Genomic DNA, 26,323 nt, shown 5'->3' on the forward strand with positions numbered 1-26,323 from the left:
TGTAGGCAAACACCTAGCTTTCGCATCTGACCAAAGTATAGTTTGGGCTTTTATCTATGCCCTTCTGAGTGGGTTACACACACACACACACACACACACACACACACTATAAATAAATAATAATCTAATTAACGACGAATGACCAAACTACATCTTGGTTATTTTTTTTTATTTTTTATTTTTTTGCCATTTATTGGATGGGACAATGTAGACAGCAATAGGAAATCAAGAGGAGCAGGAAATGCTGTAAGCTGGATTCGAACTTGGGTCGCTGCCACATACTGTAAGGGCCCCCGTAACATGTCGGAGAACGTGCACTACCCACCAGGCCAGGTCTCTGACACGTTTACTTTTAAAAAGCTGACTAGACTGCCTTTTTCTCCAGAACATGATCACACTACAAACAGCCCTTTGCTTAAGTTAAATCAGCCAGGAATGTTCCGTATAAATGCTTTGATTTGCATTCTTCAATGAAGTATCTCTTCCAAATGTAGTACTACATTTATTTTCTCTAATACTTTTAAGGAGAAACTGTTAGCAAATGAAGAGGCCTCTGTGTGCCCTGAAAGGCTTATCTGCTTGGATAAAGCCACAGTGTTGACTTTTGTTACAGAAGTATGTAAAAATTATAATGATATCAACTCATTTGATGGAAATTTAATGGCACAAACATTTGCATCTCATCATATTTTCTCTATAAGCCGGAACATGCCATATACAACTTTAGAGCTCAGGGAATCTTACCTCTTCCTCAACCATATCCTTTTCAGTCCTGCCCATAAAAGTACATTCATTAACCCTCCACTGTGACCTTGAGACATTAGTGGGGTTAAAAGGGTTTGGTTAATTAAATCATCATTAGTAGTAATAGGGACTCTCTGTGGTTACATGCATCTCAATGTTTTGAATGGAAATATGATATCTAGTATCTCATAAGAACAATACCTATTCAAGCAGGGTTTTAGTCATACAGACCCTGGCTGTGTTTTGAAATGTAGTGAACTTCCTACCTAGACAGCATTTCTGGGCATGCATGCAGCGAAAGACTACAGTTACCTTTATCACTTTTTGTGGTGCAGGGGATTTTGGCTAGTGAAAATGATGAACTGCTAATGAAAGGAAAGCCACAAGCCAAAATACAAATAGAGATGGAAACCCAAAACACCATGAGCCTTGACAAATATAGCCTATATAATCTGATTCCCTCAAACAACTCACTAAGTATATTATAAACCCCTTTTTTAGGAATACTGCAGAGGTGTGGTATGAAGCACACAAGGCTCTTCGTGAACAGTTTACAATATCATATTTCTCACCTATATGGCGCAATGGAAAATTCACTCCTAATAATCTGGATATGGGTTTTAAACTTTGGCATTGTAAAGGTGCAAGTAAGATTGGAGATCTTTATAAGGATGGCATTATTTTGTCTTTAGACATCCTAAGGGAAGTATGATATCCCCAATCTATTTTTTTTATAATATACCCAACTACGTAGTTTTTTTCACCTCAGCTTTGATTCAAGCAGATTTACAATATCCACAAATAACAATTAGTATATGTTAAAAAGGACTGATAACTGTTATTTATCGAAAACATTTGAGCAAAGCTAAGATATCTACAGAGTTTACGAGAACTGCATGGAGTGATGACTTAAATATAGAAATTCTAGACAAAGAATGGAAATTTGCCTGCTTAAAAGACCAACAATTGTCAATCAACCCTATACATAAATTAATAGAATATAATTGGATAATGAGAACTTGAATTACACCAAATTTAAATTTTTGTCTGTATCATATAAAGGTAACTTAATTCAGTGTTTGGCAATGTGAAGCAGGGCTCCAGACTGTGACTAAAATGGTCACAAATGCGACCAAAAATAATTGATTGCGACAATAATTTAAAGTCTAGTCGTCACTGGCGACAGTCGCGTTGTGTGCGTTCATATGAGGTTTCATCAGATATCATCTTGTGAGTTATTGAATACATCTTTACAGTGCACACCACCAGTGTGTCTCGAGCCACTTTTCACCCGTTCTGTTGTGATGAGCTCGCTGCACTGCACGCAACAACAAACCTGGCGTGAGAGAGTCTTGACCAAATGACTCTTTTGAACTGGGTCTTTTTCATGGATCACCCGAAAAGAACTGAGGGTTTGAGCTCAGGTTAGCAGTTTAAATTAGTCACTTTCTCAGCTAATCACCCGTCAGTGTGTTCACAACTGGGAGCGCAGACATTTAAAAATAGGAGTCCCAAGTGTATTTTGGGCTTCTTAATAATTAAAAGTCCCACACCACATATATACATACACACACACATATACATATACATACATACACACACACACACAAAGGCGGCTGTGAAAAAAAAAAATCTGCATTGTTTATCCTTTTGATCTTTCATTAAAAAAAAAAACAAAAAAAAAAACAAAAAAAACCTAACATTTAATTGAAGTAAAACAATTGAAACAGGGGAAATCTCATTATTAAATAAACCTTTTTCTCCAAAATGCATTGCCCATAATTATTGACACCCTTTTATTCAATACTTTTTGCAACCTCCCTTTGCCAAGATAACAGCTCTGAGTCTTCTCCTATAATGCCTAATGCGGTTGGAGAACACCTGTCAAGGGATCTGACACCATTCCTCCATACAAAATCTCTCCAGATCCTTCAAATTCAGAGGTCCATGTTGGTGGACTCTCCTCTTCAATTCAGCCCACAAATTTTCTATGGGGTTCAGGTCAGGGGACTGAGATGGCCATGACAGAACCTTGATTTTGTGGTCCGTAAACAATTTTTGTTTTGATTTTGATGTTTGTTTTGGAAGATCCAACCAGGGCCCATTTTAAGCGTTCTGGCAGAGGCAGCCAGGTTTTGATTTTTTATCTGTTGGTATTTGATAAGAGTCCATGACGCCATGTACCTGAACAAGATGTCCAGGACCTCTGGCAGAAAAACATCCACACAACATTAAAGATCCAGCACCACATTTAACCGTGGGCATTGGGTACTTCATCTCTGTGTGCACCAAACCCATCTCTGGTGTTTGCCGCCAAAAAGCTCTTTTTTTGTTTCATCTGACCACAGAACCCGGTCGCATTTGAAGTTCCAGTAGTCTCTGGTAAACTGAAGATGCTTGAGTTTGTTGTTGGATGAGAGCAGAGGCTTTTTTCTTGAAACCCTCTGAAACAACTTGTGGCGATGTAGGTGATTCTAGTATTTTTTTTATTAATTTAAGACTTTCTGACCACAACACCCAAATAATTTCTGCAATTCTCCAGCTGTAATCCTTGGAGATTCTTTGGCCACTTCAACCATCCTCCTCACTGTGCGTTTAGACAATATAGACACACATCCTTTTCCAGGCTAATTCTTAAGATCACCAGTTGATTGGAACTTGTTAATTATTGCCCTGATGGTGGAAATGGGCATTTTCAATACTTTGGCTATTTTCTTATAGCCATTTCCCATTTTGTGAAGCTCAACAACCTTTTGCCGCACATCAGAACTCTTCAACAATTCTTTAGTCTAACCCACTGTGATGGTGGGTGGAATTCCAAGTGGAATTTGGCCTGTGTGTTACCTCATATTTATACCCCTGTGAAACAGGAAGTTATGGATGAACAATTTCATGTTCCTAGTCACCCAGGTGCACAATTCTTTTTTTTTTTTTTTTTTTTTTTTAACATGAATGGGAATATACTTCAGATTTATTTTACTCATAAGAATTTCTAGGGATGCCAATAATTGTGGCCAACGTGTTTTGGAGAAAAATATTTAATAATGAGATATTTCCCCTCTTTCAATTGTGTTACTTCAATTAAAAGGTTAGATTTTTCTGAATTTTTTGAAGGAATGATCAAAAGGATAAACAATGCAGATTTTGTTCACTGTCTTCTTTGCTCATATTTATCAAGGGTACCAATATTTTTGGCCACCACTGTATACGAGATCCAGCTTTTGACACTTAGGACAACTGAGGGACTCGTACACAACTATTACACAAGTTGCAAACATTCACTGATGCTCAAGGCAACACACTATGCATACTATGCTTTATGTAAATATCTGCTTATGTAGATTCTGAAGGGCAGTACTAAATAAAAACAAAATTCTCATATTTGTATAAATTAGGAAAGGGAGTGTGAACATTGATGAGACAAAAGGGGAATGCAAACTTAACGTATCTTCCCAACTATATATACATGGATTATCATCTTGTTTCTGAACAACAATCTAGCAATTATATGATTTAGCAACTAAAAACAGCCATTTGGCTCCTTAATGTTTCAGTTAAGGAGCCAATGGCTCCTAAGTCATTTTTTTAGTCTGGAGCCCTGTGAAGTAATACAACATATTTGGAAAGAAGCAATTGATATAATTTCCAAAATAATAGTTCAAGCCAAGTTGGTTGATCTATGTTTGTTACATGCTAAATGATTCATCTCTAAGTACTGGAAAAATAAATCTCTCGCACTTCACAGCCAATGGCTAAGAGAATTATCAGCCCGCTTATCGGTTGAAAAACTTTCTTATACTGTAAAGGAAAAAATAAAAGTATTTTTACTTGAAGTTAGAACAGTTTATATGATTATGATAGATAAGATGCAATCGCGAATGCGCTTGCCAGCTATGCGCGCCGCCTGTTGCCTTCTGGCCGACGCTTCAGAGCTCTGAGCAGTAGAACCATCAGGCACAGGAACAGTTTTTTCCCTCAGGCTATCCATCTCATGAACAGTTAAAGCTGCCCCATTGAGCAATAACTATGTGCAATACACAGTTTAGTCTTTTTATATTTATCCAACACATCCAGCCTCTTCTGCCATTACATTCCCTTGCACTGTATATAACAGATTTGTATTTAAATTTGCACTACATATATTAGTCTTATTGTGTATTCTATATATACTTTTTTATATTACATTTTTATTAAATTTGTATTTATTTTTTATTATTTTCTCTGTCTTGTTGCTGTTTAGTATTGTTGTGCACTGGAAGCTCCTGTCACCATGTGTAAGCATTCCTGGCAATAAAGCCAATGATTCTGATATTGTTTACATGCAATGCAGCATGGGATTCAATGCATTATGGGAGTTTGCCATAGAAGCATAGATGGTTCTAAAAACAAAGTCCTTCCACTTTCCCAGCACCAGAAGTGGTTAGAATGAGTGAGGGATGGAAGGGGAGAAGGCTCGAGTGGACTGACTAATTTGTCAATTCTTTGTTTGACGTCAGAAAACATTGCCACATCACTGCATCAAAACAGTGCGCACCGATGGTAACGGCTTTAAACTTTTATTTAGGTGATTGTTTAAATGTTTGTAAAAAAAAAAATAAGATATTATGATGTTGAAAAGATTATTTGAGCAGCTGGTTCATTATGACAACTGCTTCAGTCCCTCTTTTGATAGTAAACAGCAGCACGAATGCAGATCACACCGGTTTGATCGCACGCGTCTGAGCTCAGCCTAGTGTAATCACACCGGTTTGATCGGGTTACTTAGAACACTTTGTAAAAACTTTGAAATGAAATGCACAAGTCAGAAGAAAAGTTAGAAAGTTAGGCACTCCTAAGAATATGTAATATTTAATTTAATTTTTTTCTCATTCTCAAGTTAATAAACGGATGTGACAGTTGTTAAAGCTGCACTTACCTATAGGCTGTATGATGGGGAAACAATGCAAAATGCTTTGAAACCAGCAGACTTTGACTTATTTGAAAAATGTTTTAAGAACAATATCATATCATCATGTTATCATATTTATTTTTTGTATCTTAACAGGGTTCAACGCTAAGGATTTTTTCTACTGGCCCGCTTCAGATTTTTACTGGCCCTGCCAAAATTTTCACTGGCCCCAACACAAAAATGATAAATAGCTGTTTTTACCATCATAGCTTTAAAAATGTGTCTGAAGATAATTATTTTTTACATATGTTATGTCCCCCAAACTGAATCACATTTATTGCAAGATATGATGTATGCCTTATGTAATCCCATATAAGCGCTTTACAGATATAAATTCATAAATACATCATATTAACCTCTGTCCTGCCATTTACATGAGTTTTTAAGCGAAGAGTTCTGTTGTGCAGACGATGGATTTTCAGTCACCCGTTTAGTCATGCTGTCATGCGACTTTTGGCCATGTGTAGTTCACACACAGGATCAAAGATTTAATCACGGAGTTAAAGATGTGATTATTGGCTGAATGTAATAAACATAAGAATCCCTGAGAAGAGACTTGCTACCAAAACAGTTGTGATGTCTAATATACATTAGGGAGATATTAGGCTTAATCTGTGAATTAAGAACGTGTATAGAACATGAAATCAGACAACCTAAAAGGCACAAAAACAAAAATACCTGTACGGTCCAGAAATTGGAAATACAACAGGTGTTTCATGAGGATGATATGAAGTAGACTATTTTGAATATTCATCTTCACCCTGTAGCTAAACAGCTCTGAAAATAATAGCCTAATAGCCAGTGTTCTTGCTTCTTTTCATATCAAATGCCATTATCACGTCGAATTATTACGTTTTGAAACTAACCTAATTAAATCTATAATCACATTTTAGATACTGAGCAGCTCATGATTTCCAGACACGTGTATAACTGGGGTTTAACAAAGTTTATTACGTTTCATTCGGCACTTCATCTCTAAAGGCAAATTAATGAGAGAAAATTTGCTTTTTTTTTTTTTTTTTACAGTGGGAATAAAACTTGCGCTCTGTGCGTTATTGAGAGCGCATGCATGTTAAACAGTCTACGCTGCATGGAGATATATAAGACATATGCATGGAGAGACATGGATTTTCAGTCCTATAGAATGAAACTGTTGATTTCTTGTGTTCCAGTATGTGGATTACTACTGCCGGGCCATCAGGCAGTCCTTATTGTTGAGCCCTGCTTTATCTTTTTATCTTTCACTGTGGCTCTCTTTAAATTTCCTAAGATCCAATGTTCAATGGAAATTGATTATTTTTACGACAGTGAAAAAGCTTTTGTAGCTCTTTGTACATTTTTAATCTTTTCCAAGTAAAACAGTGATCTGAAGACAAACTAATTTAAGTTGCAAAATATCGGTATTGTTATCATCCTATAATGTTTTGTTAAAAACAGTATCAGCCAAAAAAATTTTCATATCAGTGCACCCCTATTTATTTTTTATTTTTTTTTAATCTTTTCTCTATATATGAGATGGCAATAACCAAGTGGTAAACATGCAAAAATGACACTTGGGGCCAAACAGTTCAATCTTCATTTCATCAGACCAGAGAATCTTGTTTCTCACAGTCTGAGAGTGAGAATTCAAAATTTCAAGCAGGCTTTCATGTGTCTTGCACTGAGGAGAGGCTTCTGTCTGGCCACTCTGCCATAAAGCCTGGATCGGTGGAGTGTTGCAGTGATGGTTGTCCTTCTGCAAGTTTTTCCCATCTCCACACATGATCTCTGGAGCTCAACCAGAGTGACCATCAGGTTCTTGGTCACCTCTCTTACAAAGGCTCTTCTCCCCAAATTGCTCAGTTTGGCTGGGCGGCCAGCTCTAGGAAGAGTCCTGGTTGTTCCAAATTTCTTCCATTTAAGAATTATGGAGGCCACTGTGCTCTTGGGAACCTTCTATGCAGATGAAATTTTTTTGTAGCCTTCCCCAGATCTGTGCCTCGACACAATCCTGTCTCTGAGTTCTGCAGGCAGTTCCTTTGAACTCATGGTTGGTTTTTTCTCTGATATGCATTTTCAGCTGTGAGACCATATATAGACAGGTGTGTGCCTTTCCCAATCACGTCCAATCAATTGAATTTGCCACAGGTGGATTCAAATCAAAGTGTAGAAACATCTCAAAGATGATCCAGAGAAATGGGATGCATCCGAGTTAAATTTCAACTGGCATAGCAAAGGGTCTAAATACTTATGTCAATGTGATATTTCAGTTTTTTCTTTTTAATAAATTTGCAAAATTATCAAAAATCTATTGGTTATAGCTTTGTGATTATGGGGTATGGAGTGTAGATTGATGTGAATTTTTTTTTTTTAAGCATTTCAGCAAAGGCTGCAACATAAAATGTGAAAAAAAAAATTAAGGGGTCTGAATATTTTCTGAATGCACTATATATAAAATGTCAAACCCTCATAAGTTTTTAATGTTCACATTAAAACATACAAATCAATAGTACACAGCCAATTGATCAAACCTACACAAAATTTTTGGCCATCATAAACGTGTTCAAATCTGCACATTTAACAAAAATAATTTTTGGGCATCATAGTTGTATTAAAACATAAAAAAAAATTAAAAAAAAGCATTATTGTTTACTGTTGGCATGTTCAAAGGTACGATGTTCAAATTCTTCGACGATTCCCAAAAATTCTGCAGAGCACTCAATGTTTTGAAACAGTATTTGCACATCTTACACTGAAAAAACGGGAACACACAGGTTGTCCCATTTACTAAATCATATTATTTGTGATCTAAACAACAAAATTGTGTTTCTCTTCTAAACCTGATTCCTTTGCTTTCGATTACTGTAATTCTCTAAAATGTGCACTCTACTAGATTACATTATATAGGGTGAATGTGAACCAATCAAGTCTATTCAATAAAATGGGCAAGGGAATTTGTAGTTCCCAGCATAAAAATTTTAAATTAAGTGTTATTTTATTCATTTCTGAGCAAGATATGAAAAGGGGGAGATTTAATAGTGTTTGATGTTGTTATTTTGGGATTTAAAACCGATTCTGATGCACTGTGGTAAATAGGGGAGCTTTTGCTTAGGTTGAGGACAGGTACACAAACACCATGCTGTATGTGGCTTTACTCAATAAGCAAATACTACTTACAGTTTAGAGTGCTAATGTACAGTTGAAGTCAGAAGTTTACATACACCTTAGCCAAATACATTTAAACTCTGTTTTTCACAATTCCTGACATTTAATCGTAGAAAACATTCCCTGTCTTAGGTCAGTTAGGATCACTACTTTATTTTAAGAATGTGAAATGTCGGGGGGGCCTGGGTAGCTCAGCGAGTAAAGACGCTGACTACCACTCCTGGAGTTCGCGGGTTCGAATTCCAGGGCGTGCTGAGTGATTCCAGCCAGGTCTTCTAAGCAACTAAACTGGCCCGGTTGCTAGGGAGGGTAGAGTCACATGGGTAACCTCCTCATGTTCGCTATAATGTAGTTCGCTCTCGGTGGGGTGCGTGGGGAGTTGTGCGTGGATGCCGCGGTGGATGGCATGAAGCCTCCACACGCGCCATGTCTTCACGGTAGCTCAACAAGCCACGTGATAAGATGCGCGGATTGATGGTCTCGGATGCAGAGGCAACTGAGATTCGTCCTCCACCTCCCGGATTGAGGCGAGTCACTACGCCACCACGAGGACTTAGAGTGCATTGGGAATTGGGCATTCCAAATTGGGGAGAAAAAAAGTGTGTGAAATGCTAGAATAATAGTAGAGAGAATTATTTATTTCAGCTTTTATTTCTTTCATCACATTCCCAGTGTGTCAGAAGTTTACATACACTTTGTTAGTATTTGGTAGCATTGCCTTTAAATTGTTTAACTTGGGTCAAACATTTTGGGTAGCCTTCCACAAGCTTCACACAATAAGTCGCTGGGATTTTTGCCCATTCCTCCAGACAGAACTGGTGTAACTGAGTCAGGTTTGTAGGCTTGTCGCACATGCTTTTTCAGTTCTGCCCACAAATTATATATCGGATTGAGGTCAGGGCTTTGTGATGGCCACTCCAAAACCTTGACTTTGTTGTCCTTAAGCCATTTTGCCACAATTTTGGAGGTATGCTTGGGGTCACTGTCCATTTGGAAGACCCATTTGTGACCAAGCTTTAACTTCCTGGCTGATGTTTTGAGATGTTGCTTCAATATATCCACATAATTTTCCATCCTCATGATGTCATCTATTTTGTGAAGTGCACCAGTCCTTTCATGTGTCTGCAGCAAAGCACCCCCACAACATGATGCTGCCACCTGCATGCTTCAAGGTTGGGATGGTGTTCTTCGGCCTGCAAGCCTCACCCTTTTTCTTCCAAACATAACAATGGTCATTATGGCCAAACAGTCCAATTTTTGTTTCATTACACCAGAGGACATTTCTCCAGAAAGTAAGATCTTTGTCCCCATGTGCACTTGCAAACTGTAGTCTGGCTTTTTATGGCGGTTTTGGAGCATTGGCTTCTTCCTTGCTGAGCAACCTTTCAGGCTATGTCAATATAGGACTCGTTTTACTGCGGATATAGACACTTGTCTACCCGTTTCATCCAGCATCTTCACAAGGTCCTTTGCTGTTGTTCTGGGATTGATTTGCACTTTTCGCACCAAACTACCTTCATCTCTAGGAGACAGAATGTGTCTCTTTCCTGAGCGGTATGATTGCTACGTGGTCCCATGATGTTTATACTTGCATACTATTGTTTGTACAGATGAACATGGTACCTTCAGGCGTTTGGAAATTGCTCCCAAGGATTAACCAGACTTGTGGAGGTTTTTGGCTGATTTCTTTTGATTTTCCCATGATGTCAAGCAAAGAGGCACTGAGTTTGAAGGTAGGTCTTAAAATACATCCACAGGTAAACCTCTAATTCAGTACACCTCCTATCAGAAGCTAATTGGCTAATTGTCTAAAGGCTTGACATAATTTTCTGGAATATTCCAAGCTGCTTAAAGGCACAGTTTAACTTGGTGTATATAAACTTCTGACCCACTGGAATTGTGATATAGTCAATTGAAAGTTAAACAATCTGTCTGTAAACAATTGTTGGTAAATTACTTGTCTTGCACAAAGTAGATGTCCTAAATGACTTGCCAAAACTATAGTTTGCAAATATTAAATCTGTGGAGTGGTTAAACAATTAGTTTTAATGACTTCAACCTAAGTGTATGTAAACTTCTGATTCAACTGCAAGTTTTTGCTAGCTAAAAGTTAATTAGCATTACTTTATAACATATATCAGTAATGACAAAAATATTGTGTAAAACTGAAGAAATTAATCATGTTAGGGACACATATAAAATCACTTTGAGGCTACTTAATTAGGTAATTTAAAAATAACTGTTCCATTATGTTGAAATTATGTAAAAAAAACAAAATGTTTTATGACAAAGAATTAAGGAGCTAAACAAAGAGAAAATATGTTGATGTAACTTGATCAGTTCATGTAGAACCGATGTACATGTTTAAATCATGTAAATCCAAACATTTTATTTCAGTGTAGCCTACATCCTTCTCAAAGTGCATAATTTCTGTAGAATGCCTCTTCTCCACTCACAGTAAATGTGACCTAGCAAGCAAATTTCACACCCTCAAGTGACTAATGGACTGGTGGGTTTGATCTTGTCCATTTGTACCTGACTGATGCAGCCACACACACCAGGACTGTCAGTTTCCATCACACACTGGCTCTGGGTACTCTCTGCTTCCCTGTGCTCAGCTGCAGGCCAGGTGGCTCATTATACTATCCACAATGAGGTCGCTCGGTGGCACAGAGGCAAAAAAAACACACAACACACACACACACACACACACACACACACACACATTGTACGCCAATGCAGCTAAATATAGCAATGGCTCATGAGGATGTGCGCATGAGGGAACAGCCGAGAAAGTGATTACAAGGCAAATCAACTGCATAGCGGCGTCTTAACCAATGAGATCTGTCAATGTTCTGTTCTTCAAAGTTACAAGCATACTTCTGTTGTCATGGAGGGGTGATGTGAGATAGTGATGTGTGCATGATCACTGAAACATCGAACAGCCTGTCAAAAGGGGCTGATTGCCAGGAGGTGGCAGGGTATGATTAAATTAAGACTCTCATCTGAGTGAAAGGACAGACAGTGGGCAAAAGCCCAGATTTGGCTGCATTTCAGCAAAGAACAAAAGCACTAGAGCAAAATACAGAAACGTTAATGAGCAGAACTGTAACCCGTGGCAATGCACCAGCAGTAGTCTGTCATTTCTGAAAGCATTTCATCAAAATCCTTTCTTCCTGCTGCAGTAAAACAACATGTGATCTGTAGTATTTCTGCTATCTACTGTCCCATATGATAACATTTCAAGCAGTGGTTCTCAACTGGTGGGTCTGGTCTGACAGGGTTGCGGACAGCAATAGAAAACAATGCTAAATGCAAATATAAAATGCAACAAACTATAAAATCATTAGAGCTGTAAGAATAGAAAAAATTTAACTCATTAATTTTTCTTAAATCGCCTTTAACATATTTACCGTCAATACATCACAAACCAGCATAAAAACTGCTTTGAAGGGTGGAACCTTTGTAATGTGTCCGCCCAGGGTCATTTCACTGGCACACACACAACAGCACTTCCATGTCAGTGATAAAATGATGGAGAAAGGACCTCTTAACGCTATTTGATGTACAAAATAAGCCCAGATGGGACTTGTGATAGAAATCAAGTTCAGCCTATGTAAGTTGCATTTTAATTACCACAGAAGCACGGCAAGGCTTAACTATCACCAAAATGCAGAATAAAGACGTTTTTGTCTGCAAGCACTTTTCATGTGGAGTTCAAAGCAGAGCTTGACGCTCCCAGTGCCGCCCTGACACAAATCATGAATGCGGCTGCATGGTTGCTGTAGCAAAGCAGATAGCCACAGTCTACTGGCAGATAGATAGTGTGGAAGATGAGAGTTTAAGAAATTTTATGCAGACTGCAATAAATATGCAAGCTAAACTCAGCAAAAAAAGAAACATCCCTTTTTCAGGACACTCTATTTTAAAGATAATTTTGTAAAAATCCAAATAACTTTACAGATCTTTATTGTAAATGGTTTAAACAATGTTTTCCATGTTTGTTCAATGAACCATAAACACCTAATGAACATGCATCTGTGGAACAGTCGTTAAGACACTAACAGCTTACAGATGGTAGGCAATTAAGGTCATAGTAATAAAAAACTTAGGACACTAAAGAGACCTTTCTACTGACTCTGAAAAACACCAAAAGAAAGATGCCCAGGGTCCCTGCTCATCTGCAGGAACGTGCCTTAGGCATGCAGATGTGGCCAGGGCAATAAATTGCCGTACAGTGAGATGCCCAAGACAGTGCTACAAGGAGACAGGAAGGACAGCTGATCCTCCTCGCAGTGGCAGACCACATGTAACAACACCTGCACAGGATCGGTACATCCGAATATCACACCTGCAGGACAGGTACAGGATGGCAACAACAACTGCCCGAGTTACACCAGGAACGCCCAATCCCTCCATCAGTGCTCAGACTGTCCACAACAGGCTGAGAGTGGCTGGACTGAGGGCCTGTATCACATTTATCGTCAAAAGGAATGAGCGTTACACCGAGGCCTGTACTCTGGAGAGGGATCGATTTAGAGGTGGAAGGTCCGTCATGATCTGGGGCAGTGTGTCACAGCATCATCGGACTGAGCTTGTTGTCATTGCAGGCAATCTCAAACGCTGTGCGTTACAGGGTAGACATCCTCCTCCTCCCTCATGTGGTACCCTTCCTGCAGGCTCATCCTGAAATGACCCTCCAGCATGACAATGCCACCAGCCATACTGCTCATTCTGTGCATGATTTCCTGCAAGACAGGTATGTCAGTGTTCTGCCATGGCCAGTGAAGAGCCCGGATCTCAATCCCATTGAGCACATCTGGGACCTGTTGGATCGGAGGGTGAGGGCTAGGGCCATTCCCCCAGAAATGTCCGGGAACTTGCAAGTGCCTTGGTGGAAGAGTGGGGTAACATCTCACAGCAAGAACTGGCAAATCTGGTGCAGTCCATGGGGAGGAGATGCACTGCAGTACTTAATGCAGCTGGTGGCCACACCAGATACTGTTACTTTTGATTTTGACCCCCCCTTTGTTCAGGGACACATTATTCCATTTCTGTTAGTCACATGTCTGTGAAACTTGTTCAGTTTATGTCTTAGTTGTTGAATCTTTTTATGTTCATGCAAATATTTACACATGTTAAGTTTGCTGAAAATAAAAGCAGTTGAAAATGAGAGGACTTTTCTTTTTTTGCTGAGGTTGTGAAAACTAGTTCTTTCAATTAGTCAACCTCCCATTTAGACTTTGGGAAACATTTAATGTTACTTGAATTGGTGCTATTTTAATGCATTTCTATCTTTATACTGTAGAAGGCTTTAATTGGAAAATGTTAATAAAGCATTATATTGTTATATATTATGTTTTCTTTCCTAAGATGGAAATAAATGCATTTTGACAGGAAAATAATTAAACAGTGTCAAATTTCAGCACTTTATAAATCTGTGATTAATCGGGATTAACTACAAAAAATAATCGTGATTAAAAAAAATGTAATCGACCGACAGCACTAATAATCCTATACAGTTAGGACAGCAAAATAAATAGGTTTATCAATCCTTAAAAGGGTGAAGAAAACATTTCCTATGCCAACTGTGAATTGGCTGGGAGCATGAAACTACTGACCATTTACAAACCAAACCCTCAAACTATTAAGACAATGGGCCTCATTCATGAAACACTATCAAAACAAATTTTTGTGTAAACTGTTCATAAAGCTGGTCTGATGTACATTTTCTGATTAATGAAAGTTTTCATATTTTCAAAACGTTAGGCGGTACGAACAAAATTTACACCTGCTCCTGACCATGTGTAAATCGTGCATTAGACATCCGAACGCGTTGGGTTCTTTCAGACAAACTGTCATGACTACATTTTGATTGAAGTAAAATTAAATGAGTAATGGCAAAAAATTTAATTAAATTTGTGAAATTAACCTTAAAAATATGTAAATAATAAAAAAAGAGAAAAAAAAAGCTTTTATTTAGAAACGTTTCTTTGCTACTTGCATTTATTTTTTCCCAAAGTATAGTCCCAACTCTGCTTATTTCCAGAGGAAGTTCTTGACATGGGTTTGCATTTGATTTTCTCAAGAGAAATAATAATAATAATAATAATAATAATAATAATAATAATAATGCCCTCTAACGTGACTGGCTGGAATGTTTTTATATATATATATATTTGATATAAGCTCTATTATTCAGCTTTCATTATTTAGTATAGGCTTCGAGTTTAGTTGACTTATGGTCAGTGGTAAAACCATAAATTAACACGTCGCAGGCAGGTGCGTAAACAATACAACAGGGGAAAAAAAGAAAGCGTCCGCACACAGTCGTATAGCTTTTAAATCTGCAATATCTTACAGCGTTTCAGTCAAACACCTTCTTCAAGCATTCTATCAATTTATTTGACAACTGTTCTTGTTGCAAGTATCACTGTACAGTCTTAGATTTAGTCGAGAAGTTTCCCCAGTGATGCTGGCGATGCGCTCAACTGAACCAAAGAAGGACATCCTCCTGTGACCTGTTGGCATGAACTGAACATTTTTTACACTAAAGCTTCAGGTCAAACCATTTTTACTGACCATGGACTGTTTAATTCACAAAAGAACCTCTGATGACAGCAAAGATGACTAAGTTCCTCACTTTCTGTAATTAAAAGTTTTTATTGATTCCATATTATATATATAAAAAATAACAATATTTGGAATCATTATTTACAACCCTTCCTCCTGAACATTAACCACCCCAGCACAACACCCCAGTGGTCAAATACAATTAACAAAGACACACAAACAGACAATAAAAAAGAAGAAAATATTTAGAAATACATTTAAAAAAAGTAGATGTTCAAAAACAAAAAGGATACAACATACACATTTTAAAACAACACATCTCCCTCCATTCCCCTTCCCGAGAGCCCTCCAAAAAGGCCAAATATCTGCCCCACCTCCTGATGAACATATCCATGTTGTCTAACCTTCTATATGACAACTCTTCCCAAGCTGCCACCCTGCCCATCTCCTCGCACCACTCACGAAACGAGGGGGCTCCAGCTGACTTCCATCCTCTAAGGATAATCTGTCTGCCCACCATAACACTGGCCAGGATCCAATTCTTCATGTACTTATCTCCTACATCAATGACTGCCCCGTCACCCAAAATACAGAGCCTGGGGCAAAATGAGATCCGAGTACCCAATATGTCGCCCATAAAATTCTGGACCCTCAACCAGAACTCCTGTATCTTACGACACATCCAAAAAACATGGGTGGTGTCTCCATCTTCTGAATGGCATCGCCAGCAGGTGGGTGTGTCCTTAAGACCAAGCCTATACAATTTAGAAGGGGTCCAATAAAATCTATGTAGAATCTTAAATTGCATAAGGTGCACCCTTGCATCTCTAGATGCAGACTTGACGTTTTTAAGAATCCTAGCCCGCACTCCCTCCTCCAAAAACAAATTTAAATCTTCCTCCCATAATCTTTTGAGGGAATTTAAAGCTCCGTCCCCCAGACTCTGAATTAGCAGGGAGTAATACACTGATGCCTCATAACCTTTTCCAAAAGCAGTAATCACCACTCCCAGAGTACCTGCCGCACTAGGGGGGTGCGTGCCACTCCCAAAAACAGTGCAGAGTAGGTGGCGCAGCTGTAAATACTTATAAAATTGAGATCTGGGAACCAAATTTTCAAAAGGTCTCAATACACCACTCTCATATCCCCCTCACAATCCAATCTGACCAACAGAAAGGAGACTTATTAATGCATAGTTTAGGGTTCTGCCATATGCTCCGAAATTAACACTCTGGACACTTTTGTCCATATCAGGTGTAAATGCAAAATAACGGGGTGTGACTTCTCCGATTCATTTGATCGAAAGGAACTGCAGAGGCAAAATAGGGGCAAGAACTTCCTGTTCAATACAAAACCAGGGAGGGGCTCTCTCAGGTTGAAGTGACCAATGAGCCAAATGTCTGAGACCGAATGCATAATAATAAAACAAAATCTTGGGTAGGCCTAACCCACCTTTGTCAATCGGCCTATGTAACTTATTGAAATTTAACCTGGCACGCTTACCATTCCAAATGAAGGACTTCGCTATGCTATCAAATTGCTTGAAATAAGAGAGGGGGACATCTATAGGGAGAGATTGTAACAGGTAGTTGAATTTTGGAATACAATTAATTTTAATTACATTAACCTTCCCAATCATCGATAAGTGTAATGAAGCCCATCTGTCCACATCATTCGAAAACCTTTATGTTAATGGATCAAAATTAACTGATTAAATCAGACAAATTCGCAGGGAATAAAATTCCCAAAATACTTAATGCCCTGTTTGGGCCACTGGAAAGTGCCTGGTTGGAAGGCCGTTACTGGACAGTACGCTGTCAAAGCCAAAGCTTTGGATTTAGACCAACTGACTTTGTATACACATTAATAATTCTATGGAGGCAAGGCATAGATCTAAGAAAAATGTATATAGTAGAAAAAATAAATTGTGTCAAAAACAAAATTATACAGACCACATTCCCCATTAGTGAAACAATCAAACCCCGAACCCCCCAACAAACACCCCCCCCCCCCGAACAAAAAACAGAAAAAAGAAAAACGTGCGCATTAACCCCGCACACGGAAGTGCCAACCGGCGACAATCCCTCTAAACTCAAAAGGTCCATGAACGCCCACGAGCCCCCCACGACAACTTTGCCATTGGATTGCTCAATTTTACATAAAATTACATAACAGAAAATACTTTGTAAAATAAACCCCAGCCAATAGGAAGAATGAATCTATACGTTCTTTGTGTTCATTCACAGAACTGTCTCAAAAGGAGTGATCTTCCACAAAACAAATTCCAGCTGATATAAAACAGTTCAGATTCCTCAGACAGACAAACGAATCGATGAACCTTGAACCGATCGCGTTTCTCTCGTCGAACTCGCAAAGTCCGGGAACAAGAAAATATTATGGTTCTTCCAAGAAAGCTTCCCTTTGCTCCTCGCCTGGCGCAACACAAGATCTTTATCAGATGATCTCAGAAATTTGGCCAGGATTGATCGGGGCCTTTCTCCCTCAGCAAACCTGTGAGCTGGGACTCTGTGAGCTCGCTCGATTTCCAGTTTATGGCCTGTTATGTCGAGCAGACTCCGGAAAAGCTCATCTAGGAATTTCACCATATCTCTGCCCTCCTCATGCTCAGGAATTCCAACAATTCGAACGTTATTCATGCGGCTTCTATTCTCAAGATCTTCCAAGCTTTTCAAGGAGATGTTCCAAATCAACTTTGGTCGCGGTCAGATTAGCAGTTAATTCCCTCTCCGAAGACTCCAGACAATTGATTAATCTCTCAACATCAGTCACTCTTGTAACTAACTCAGTGAATTTTATTTCCATCGCTGTATTACAGCGAGTTCCTCCAAGTCAGCAAGAACCTTTGTCAGCATCACCGACATGTTGGACAACTGACTCTGGATCTCCTCTCCCGCCACGCCATCCAAATCGAGTCCCCGGTCTGTAGGCCTGTCGGGGCTTTCATCCTGAACACGTAAGTGTCTTTTAATGTATCCAGAGCCCGAGGATTTTGACTTCTTTGCCATGTTTTGCCTCAAAGAGCAAATGTGTAACTGGGTGTATCAAATTTCACCAGATTATAACATGAAAAGTATCAAAAATTTAGCAAAGTGCGCAAAGCTCGTCGCCAATGTAAAATCTGGTTCCTGAAGCAAAACCAGCTGAGAATCAATTATCTAAAATTTAACTTTAACTGGCTAGCTTTATTTGGTGGTGGGGTATAGGTAGCTTTATCTTATTGATAAAAGATCTGGGCTGGTAATGTAAGGTTCCCATTTCTAGCCCTAGAAATGGTAAATTATGACATTGAGAATTAATAGATTCGCTGTCACTAAATGGGCCCTTGAAAAAGGCACCAGCCCCAGTGGGACCATCCATGCATTTTAAGTTATGTTTGACAAGAAAAGTATATGCCACATCAGGGGTTTTGAACTCCCCAAACATGATGATCCCCTTGTGAAGGCAGCTATATATTTCATGTATAAAGACTAAGGCTGTCAATTTATCAGTGTGATTATTTATATAAATTACTATTAATTGATTGAATGACATCTAATCATGCAATCAAATATTTTTATATGCTATTAACTGTGATTAATATTATTAATTAATTGGTATATCATGTAATTACTTCAAAAAAGTACATTTTACTACTTAAAAATGTAATCGATTGACAGCCCTAATAAAGACCCATTTATACGGTGTTCCAAATTTAAATAATCGGCTTTTATATTGTCATTATACCAATTTAAAAGCAATTATTTTATATTTATTACCGTTAAAAACCATGGCCATCAATCGAATAAAATAATTTTTATAAATCTCATGCTTTCCAACCAATATTTAGAAACAGATTAGCAGAATAAAAGTAATAGTAATCATTTCAAATTTGGTAAATGAGTTAAAATATTATTGTGTTAAACATATTTAATTGACACCTTGCTTTAAAAAAAAAAATTTAAAAAAAGTAATTTTTTTATTTTCCCTAAATTTTCCCTAGCACCCCTTTGCTGCCCCAGTTTGAAAGCCTCTATGCTAAAGAAATATTATTATATGACTATACTGATAACTGAGCACACTTATGAAGTCACATGTCAGATCCCAATTGAAAAAAAAACATCAGAAATCAACACAGCATGACCAAACACGTGCTCTCCATAAAACACTTCTACTGCACTTCTCAGTTCCAAATTTGCACCCTCACTTTGTTCTTCCTTTTGGGTTCCTGTATTTTTATCATGTTCCTCCTATTTAAATGCTGCTGTCCACACACTGAGTGACGACGTGAGGGTGGTTATCTTACCCTAAAGTGCTGATAAATCCATTGGTGGATCCCTCCGCATACAGGGAGCAGATGTCCCCTATATGGAGGAAACTAGACATTTTGTCCGACATTTTGCTCCAGTTTAAGGTGTGCCTGCGGACAAGATATGGAACAGATTAAGGTACAATAAAAAAACATTGTGAAATCCATCCATATGCATGCACTTTATTCAGTTCAGTTAAGAGATTGTATGTAGGTTATCATCAGGCATGAAGCAGCCAACAGCTATAGACAATAATAGCGCGAGACCACGGGCCATGGGGATAGAATTGAGAAAATTAGAATTTGACATTTTGAGATGCCCTAGTTTTTGACAGCACAGACATGGAATCCAAGGTCTTTTCGCTATATTGGTGAATGATGAAGATCATTCTAGAAAATACAGCTGCTGTATTACAAGCTGAAAAGACACACACGATTGGGAAAACCTTCAAATTAAAACTTTGCCAGCATTTACTCACCCTTGTTTGACTTTCTTTTTTCTGTGGAACACAAGGAGATGCTAGGCAGAATGCTCAGTCACCATTCACTTTTATTGTATGGACAAAGATGCAATGAAAGTGAAAGGTGACTAAAACCCTCAGCCCCTTGCAATATTTCCTTTTGTGTTCCATAGGAGAAGGAAGGTCATACAAGTTTGGAACAACATGTAGGTAAGTTTATGTAGACATTTTTCATTTTTGGGTGCACAATTTCCATTTTCACTCAATGCCAACTTTCTTTCTCCATTGTATTGATTATATACACTCACTGAGCACTTTCTTAGGGAGACCTGTACACCTACTTATTCATGCGATTATCGAATTAAGCCAATCGTGTGGCAGCAGTACATTGCTTAAAGTCATGCAGATATGGGTCAGGAGCTTTAGTTAATGTTCACATCAACCATCAGAATGGGGAGAAATGTGATCTCAGCGATTTCCACCATGGCATGATTGTTGGTGCCAGATGGGCCGGTTTGAGTATTACTGTAACTGCTGATCTCCTGGGATTTTCACACACAACAGTCTCTAGAGTTTACTCAGAATGGTGCCAAAAACAAAAACATCCAGAAAGCGGCAGTTCTGCAGACAGAAACGCCTTGTTGATGAGATGGGTCCAGGGAGAATGGCCAGACTGGTTCGAGCTGAAAGAAAGGCTACGGTAACTCAGATAAACCCTCTGTACAAATATAGTGAGCAGAATAGCATCTCAGAACACACAACATGTCAAACCTTGAGGCACATGGGCTACAACAGCAGAAGACCACGTCGGGAACTTTATTAGGACCATAGTGTTCTTAATAAAGTGCTCAGTGAGTGTATAAGTCACAGCAATAAGACATTATGTTCAGGCTAGAAGATCATTTACATTAAGCAAAACAACATTAATAGTAAAATTACAGATGAGGAATGTGCACACAGATCCTTTTACATGTATTCATTTGGGGCTAAACCACTGAACACTTCTCTTCTTTGATAGTACATTGAGAGATCAAGCTTACAGCTGTATCAATGGCAGAAGAGGCCAGATCAACATCAATAAGGTATGGAGTTCACAGAGGCTCAATACTCCAAAGGATCACAAATAAATATAGTGTTGACAGTGTTGACATAATATCTCCCTTTATCATAACTTAGGTTTATGCACCATTTAAAACGAACAGAATTTTGTTTGTCTTCTCTGCCTCAATACAAAGACACTGCTTTGAATTTTAACAGTTGGCATGCTCTACCTGTTTAATCTTCTATGATATAAACCATATTGTGCACTCATGTTCTGCTTGAAAATATTCCCACAGACAAACTTATGAAACAACTCTCAATTTTCTCCACACTGATCTAATAACCATATATAGACTTATATTGAGAAATTAATTATATTGAGAATATTACCACTAAATCTCAAACACGTCAGGTTTGTGATGGTGACCTGCTAGTAAGTACTGACACCCTATTCAGCAGATGAATAATGTGTTGATGTAACATCAACTCAAAAATAACTCATTTGAAAGTTTATAAGATTGTGTTCACTGTTAAAGGAAAAGTTCACGCAAAAATGAAAATCCTCTGTGGAAGTGTAAATGAGCTTGAAACCATGATCGTACCTAGAGACTGCAGTAAAAATGTACAGTAAAAAATAAGTTACATTTTGGTCTGTTCTAACCCAAAACTGATTGGATCACTTCAGAAGACATGGATTTAACCACTGGAGTCTTCCATATTACTTTTATGCTGCCTTTATGTGATTTTTGGAGCTTCAGAGTTTAGGTCACCATTCACTTGCATTGTAAGGACCTACAGAGCTGAGATATTCTTCTAAAAATCTTTGTCTGTGTTCAGCAGAACAAAGAAAATCATATCCGCCTTTTTCCTGAAAGTGTTCCACGGTTTGCCTGTATTCAATTTCCGGACTCCAGTGTTTTCATCCACATCAGCGTTTATTCTAAGCAGGTAAAGTATTACATTTGTAGAAGACGGTGCCTCACCGGAGTATGCAGATGTCATGAAGCGATGGTCCGAGGTGAGTTCCGCTGATATCATTAACTAATTTGAGTTGTTATGACAGCCAATAACTGCACAAGTTGAGCGTGAAATTCATTTGTATTGCAAATAACACTTAAATGGTTGTTGTTCTCTGTCTGATTTGCTCGTTTCGGTAGTTTTTACATTGTGTCTCGAGACCAGAAACATAAAACAGGCAATTAGAATCATCATGGCGCCGCCCAGAGGTTGCTCAGGAAAACTGTGGACACATCTGGGATGGCATGAGGGTGAGTAAATTATGAGAGAATTTTCATTTTTGGATGACCTTTCCTTTTTAAATAAAACAAAATCCATCCTCGTTTGTACAATTTCTTGTTCCAGCTCTTTCTGGCATATGTGAGATGTTTAAAACCTCACACTTTAGAAACTTTCCACTTAATTAACGTTCCAAATCTTCAACAATGTCGAACGCATAACTATTATGAGGTCTGCTTGTTTAAGAAAACAGTGCATGATGTGTCGCTAGAATGACAGATGTATGTGGGCTGCCTGTTTCTGAAACGCACTCAGATCCAATTTCTAGTGTAAGGTACTGAATATGGAGGCCACATTTAACTCTTACAGTATCTTACCCAAGGGCCTAGATTTGGCTTGAACATGGGGGGGGTTACAGTGTGAAGAATTTACATGTTTCCATTGATTGTACTTGTTTTTTTTATTTGGGGGGGGGGGGGGTACCTCCTCCCATCCCCCTGGAAACTACGCACCTGATCTTACCTTTTCATTTATCAACTAAAACCTTCTATGTGTGAACACAGATTATGTTTTACACAGACATATACAGCTGAGACACCCACCTTCACGTCATAATTACAGTGAGATGAAATCTAAACGCTTAATTCGACAGGTGATTATGAACAGCCAATCAGAATGCAGCTCAGCTGCACGAGCCACGAACAGATACTTAATGTTTTTTTTTTACAAAACATGCCACTTTATTCCAAAAACTTTTATCTAAAAAGAAACTATGCATATAATGTGCTTTAAAGCGAAAGCAAATTATTTATTGCAAATGACATTCATAATTTTATCAAATGTATCAAGAATGTCAGCGTTCCCACCTGCCCCAAGCAGCAGCAGCAGCACCGCGGCAATCAGCACATCGAATGGCGGCATTAAAACATTGTAACACGCTGTCAAAACTTCCGTTCGGTTCACACTGATGAATGCATCAGTCACATATCTACTGTAGACGCTGATGTCTCTTTTGGCAGTACAGTAACAGCAAGAGTTTACTTGAACTTTACCTTCTTCAGAAGGGAATAAAACACTGGCGATGTGGTCAGTGACAGAATTTGTCCAGCCAGGTTTCCTCGTATAATTCCATGATATGTGAAAGTCCCCCAATTGAAAATCGCGGCGTGTAGTTGCCAGTTGGATTCTGTACGCACTTGTCCGCTTTCTAACCTCCTCCACATGAGCCCTGTAGCTCCGCCCCCTTTAAAGAACGCGCATCTGATTGTACAGCAGGGGAGACAGATGGGTATTGGAGTTCTGCAACATGTACAACCACACACAAAGTAGTCTAGACAGACAGACAGCCAGACAGCCAGACATACATACAGATAGACAGACAGATAGACAGATAGATAGACAGATAGATAGATAGATAGATAGATAGATAGATAGATAGATAGATAGATAGATAGACAGGCATGTGTTTATTCTACTTCTTTCAGCCTACAGCATTTGTCTTTAAATTGAATGAGGGAGGAGCTTATGGGGTCATGAGGTCAACTGACTGTCAAAAACAGGAGCTGTAACCAGCTCTGGGTGATTGAGATGTGGTGTGATTTATTTTACAATTCATATATATTTATATCTATTTCATATACTCAATATTGCATTTGAAGTGTCCAAATTGTTTTTATCACATTGCATGGTGTTAATGCATTTGTAAACTCTGAAACAGATTAAAATACACATAAAATCCGAGTTCGGCCTCTAGAAAAATGCACAAAAGTTTAAGATACATTATCAGATACATGATCCTTTCATTCCAAATACCATCAGGTGCATAACTGCCCATCACAATCCAGCAAAACAGGTTTGCATGTACCAGATACATCAGGAAACCCATATTGTGCAACACGGAAGCTGTCAAGTTAAGGGATGTGATACTGTGCTTCAATGCTTTTTTTCACATTCACTTTTTAAAAGTCTGACCCACAAATCAAGTTGGTGATCTACTTTTTTTCTTTTTTTGCTATTGGCCTACAAAGAACATTCCTCATGTTCATCAGTCGTTAGAACTAGAACACTTTTTTTTATTTTTTACGTGGTTTGGCACTGGCTTTAAGCAGTGCTCCCTTGGTGGATTTAAATATGCTGTGGGTTGTTTATGACATACACTAAACTCACACTTTAAACCGGACTTCTAAGTGTGAAAATCATTATAGCTGGTTTTAATTATACCATGAAAAAACTGATGGTTCAAGTGTTCATTGGAGGAGTTTGAATCTTCCAAGTTCCAATACTGATTAGTGCATAGTATACCAAGGTAGGAAGGCATCAAAGCACATCCGAATCCAATGTTTGTGTAACATGCTGTCTACTAAGATGCCTAAGTCTGGCTGATGTTTGAAGAAAAAGGTACCGTTTAAGGTACCAGGGCCGTCATAATGGTGGTACCCTCAAGGAGACCTTTTTTGTACCTGTAGTTAAAATGTATAACTCGTTCTGAGTACACAATTGTACCCTAAGGACATTTTAAAGGTGCATTTATATGTTTTGTTCCTCTAGGAGCAAAAATAAATAAATACATATTTGTCTCCTTAAGGGTACAAATATGTACCCAAAACAAGGGTACCACTTCAGTGACAGCTTTGTATCTTAAAGGGACAGTTCCCCCAAAAATTAAAATTCTCTCATCATTAACTCACCCTCATGCCATCCCAAATGTCTATGACTTTCTTTTCTTCTTCTGAACACAATGGAGATTTTTAGAAAAGAAATCTCAGCTCTGTAGACCCAAACAATGCAAGTGAATGGTGGCCAGAACTTTGAAAGTCCAAAAAGGATATAAAGGCAGCATAAATGTAATCCATCCGACTCCAGTGGTTAAGTCCATAACTTCAGAAGCGGTATGATAGGTGTGGGTGGCGATATGCATGAAGAATGCGAATCGCCAAAAACAAAAGAAGAAGAATGTGAAAGTGAAAATCGAGATTTATTGTAAAAAAGGACTTCAAAGTTTATCTGTTTCTCCCCCACACGTCATATCACTTCTGGAGATATGGGTTTAAACACTGGAGCAGTATGGATTACTTTTATGCTGCCTTTATGTGCTTTTTGGACCTTCAAAGTTCTGGCCACCATTCATTTGCATTGTGAGGACCTTCAAAGGTGAAATATTCCTCTAAAAATCTTCATTTGTGCTCAGAAGAAGAAAGTCAAACACATCTGGGATGGCGTGAGGGTGAATAAATTATGAGAGAATTTTCATTTTTTGGGAAACTATCCCTTTAAACAGCATCTTTTTATAAGTATATTAGTAAAGAAAAAAATATTGTTCTCATTAATAGTTGCTTGGTTACTTTGTTCATTTAAATCTGTTTTAATTTATTGCACATGATGTTATGATGCCTTGGAAAAGCTAGTCTGTTACAGGGACAGTTTACCCAAAAATTATCATTTACTAACCCACATGTCGAATGTTAGGGACTGACAGCCTCAGTCACCATTCATTTATACTGTAAAGAAATACAATTAGTAAATAGTGAACTATCCCTTTAAGCCATCGTCTGACCGTGCAGCCAGGTAGCCTCCTTTGGTTTTTGACTCCTGTACTTCTTGTTGGTTGAGCCACAAGGGGTTGCAACTTGCAACCCAGTAACCACACTTCCCACAAATCCTTTCCTGCAAGGATGTCCCCTCAAACAAGATAGCCATCTTTGTCTCAAAAGAGTCCAAAAATTGTCTTCCTACCTCCCCAGAACAGCTGCATCACTCATAGTTGGATAGATCACCTAGCAACTCCTTTAGAGTTGTGTTTATGCCCAATAACACATATGCCGAGCAGCATGTACACACTAGACACACAATAAAGGCTTCTGTGCTTGTCAT

General features: G+C 38.4%; 1 protein-coding gene across 5 annotated transcripts in view; it reads right to left on the reverse strand.

The window, feature by feature from the left end:
* The window catches only part of itpr1b (inositol 1,4,5-trisphosphate receptor, type 1b), a 247,427-nt gene extending 223,777 nt beyond the window's left edge, over positions 1 to 23,650 (reverse strand). For all 5 annotated transcript variants that reach the window (XM_051673468.1, XM_051673467.1, XM_051673466.1 and 2 more), the window contains exons 1-2: positions 23,506 to 23,650; positions 19,713 to 19,826 (exon numbers count right to left, since the gene is read on the reverse strand). In XM_051673468.1, the coding sequence (XP_051529428.1) occupies positions 19,713 to 19,804 (92 nt within the window). In that variant the 5' untranslated portion in view covers positions 19,805 to 19,826; positions 23,506 to 23,650. The remainder of the gene's footprint in view (positions 1 to 19,712; positions 19,827 to 23,505) is intronic.
* Between the last annotated feature and the right edge of the window lie 2,673 nt (positions 23,651 to 26,323).

The sequence above is a fragment of the Myxocyprinus asiaticus genome, chromosome 35, assembly GCF_019703515.2.
Source record: "Myxocyprinus asiaticus isolate MX2 ecotype Aquarium Trade chromosome 35, UBuf_Myxa_2, whole genome shotgun sequence".
Taxonomy (NCBI): domain Eukaryota; kingdom Metazoa; phylum Chordata; class Actinopteri; order Cypriniformes; family Catostomidae; genus Myxocyprinus; species Myxocyprinus asiaticus.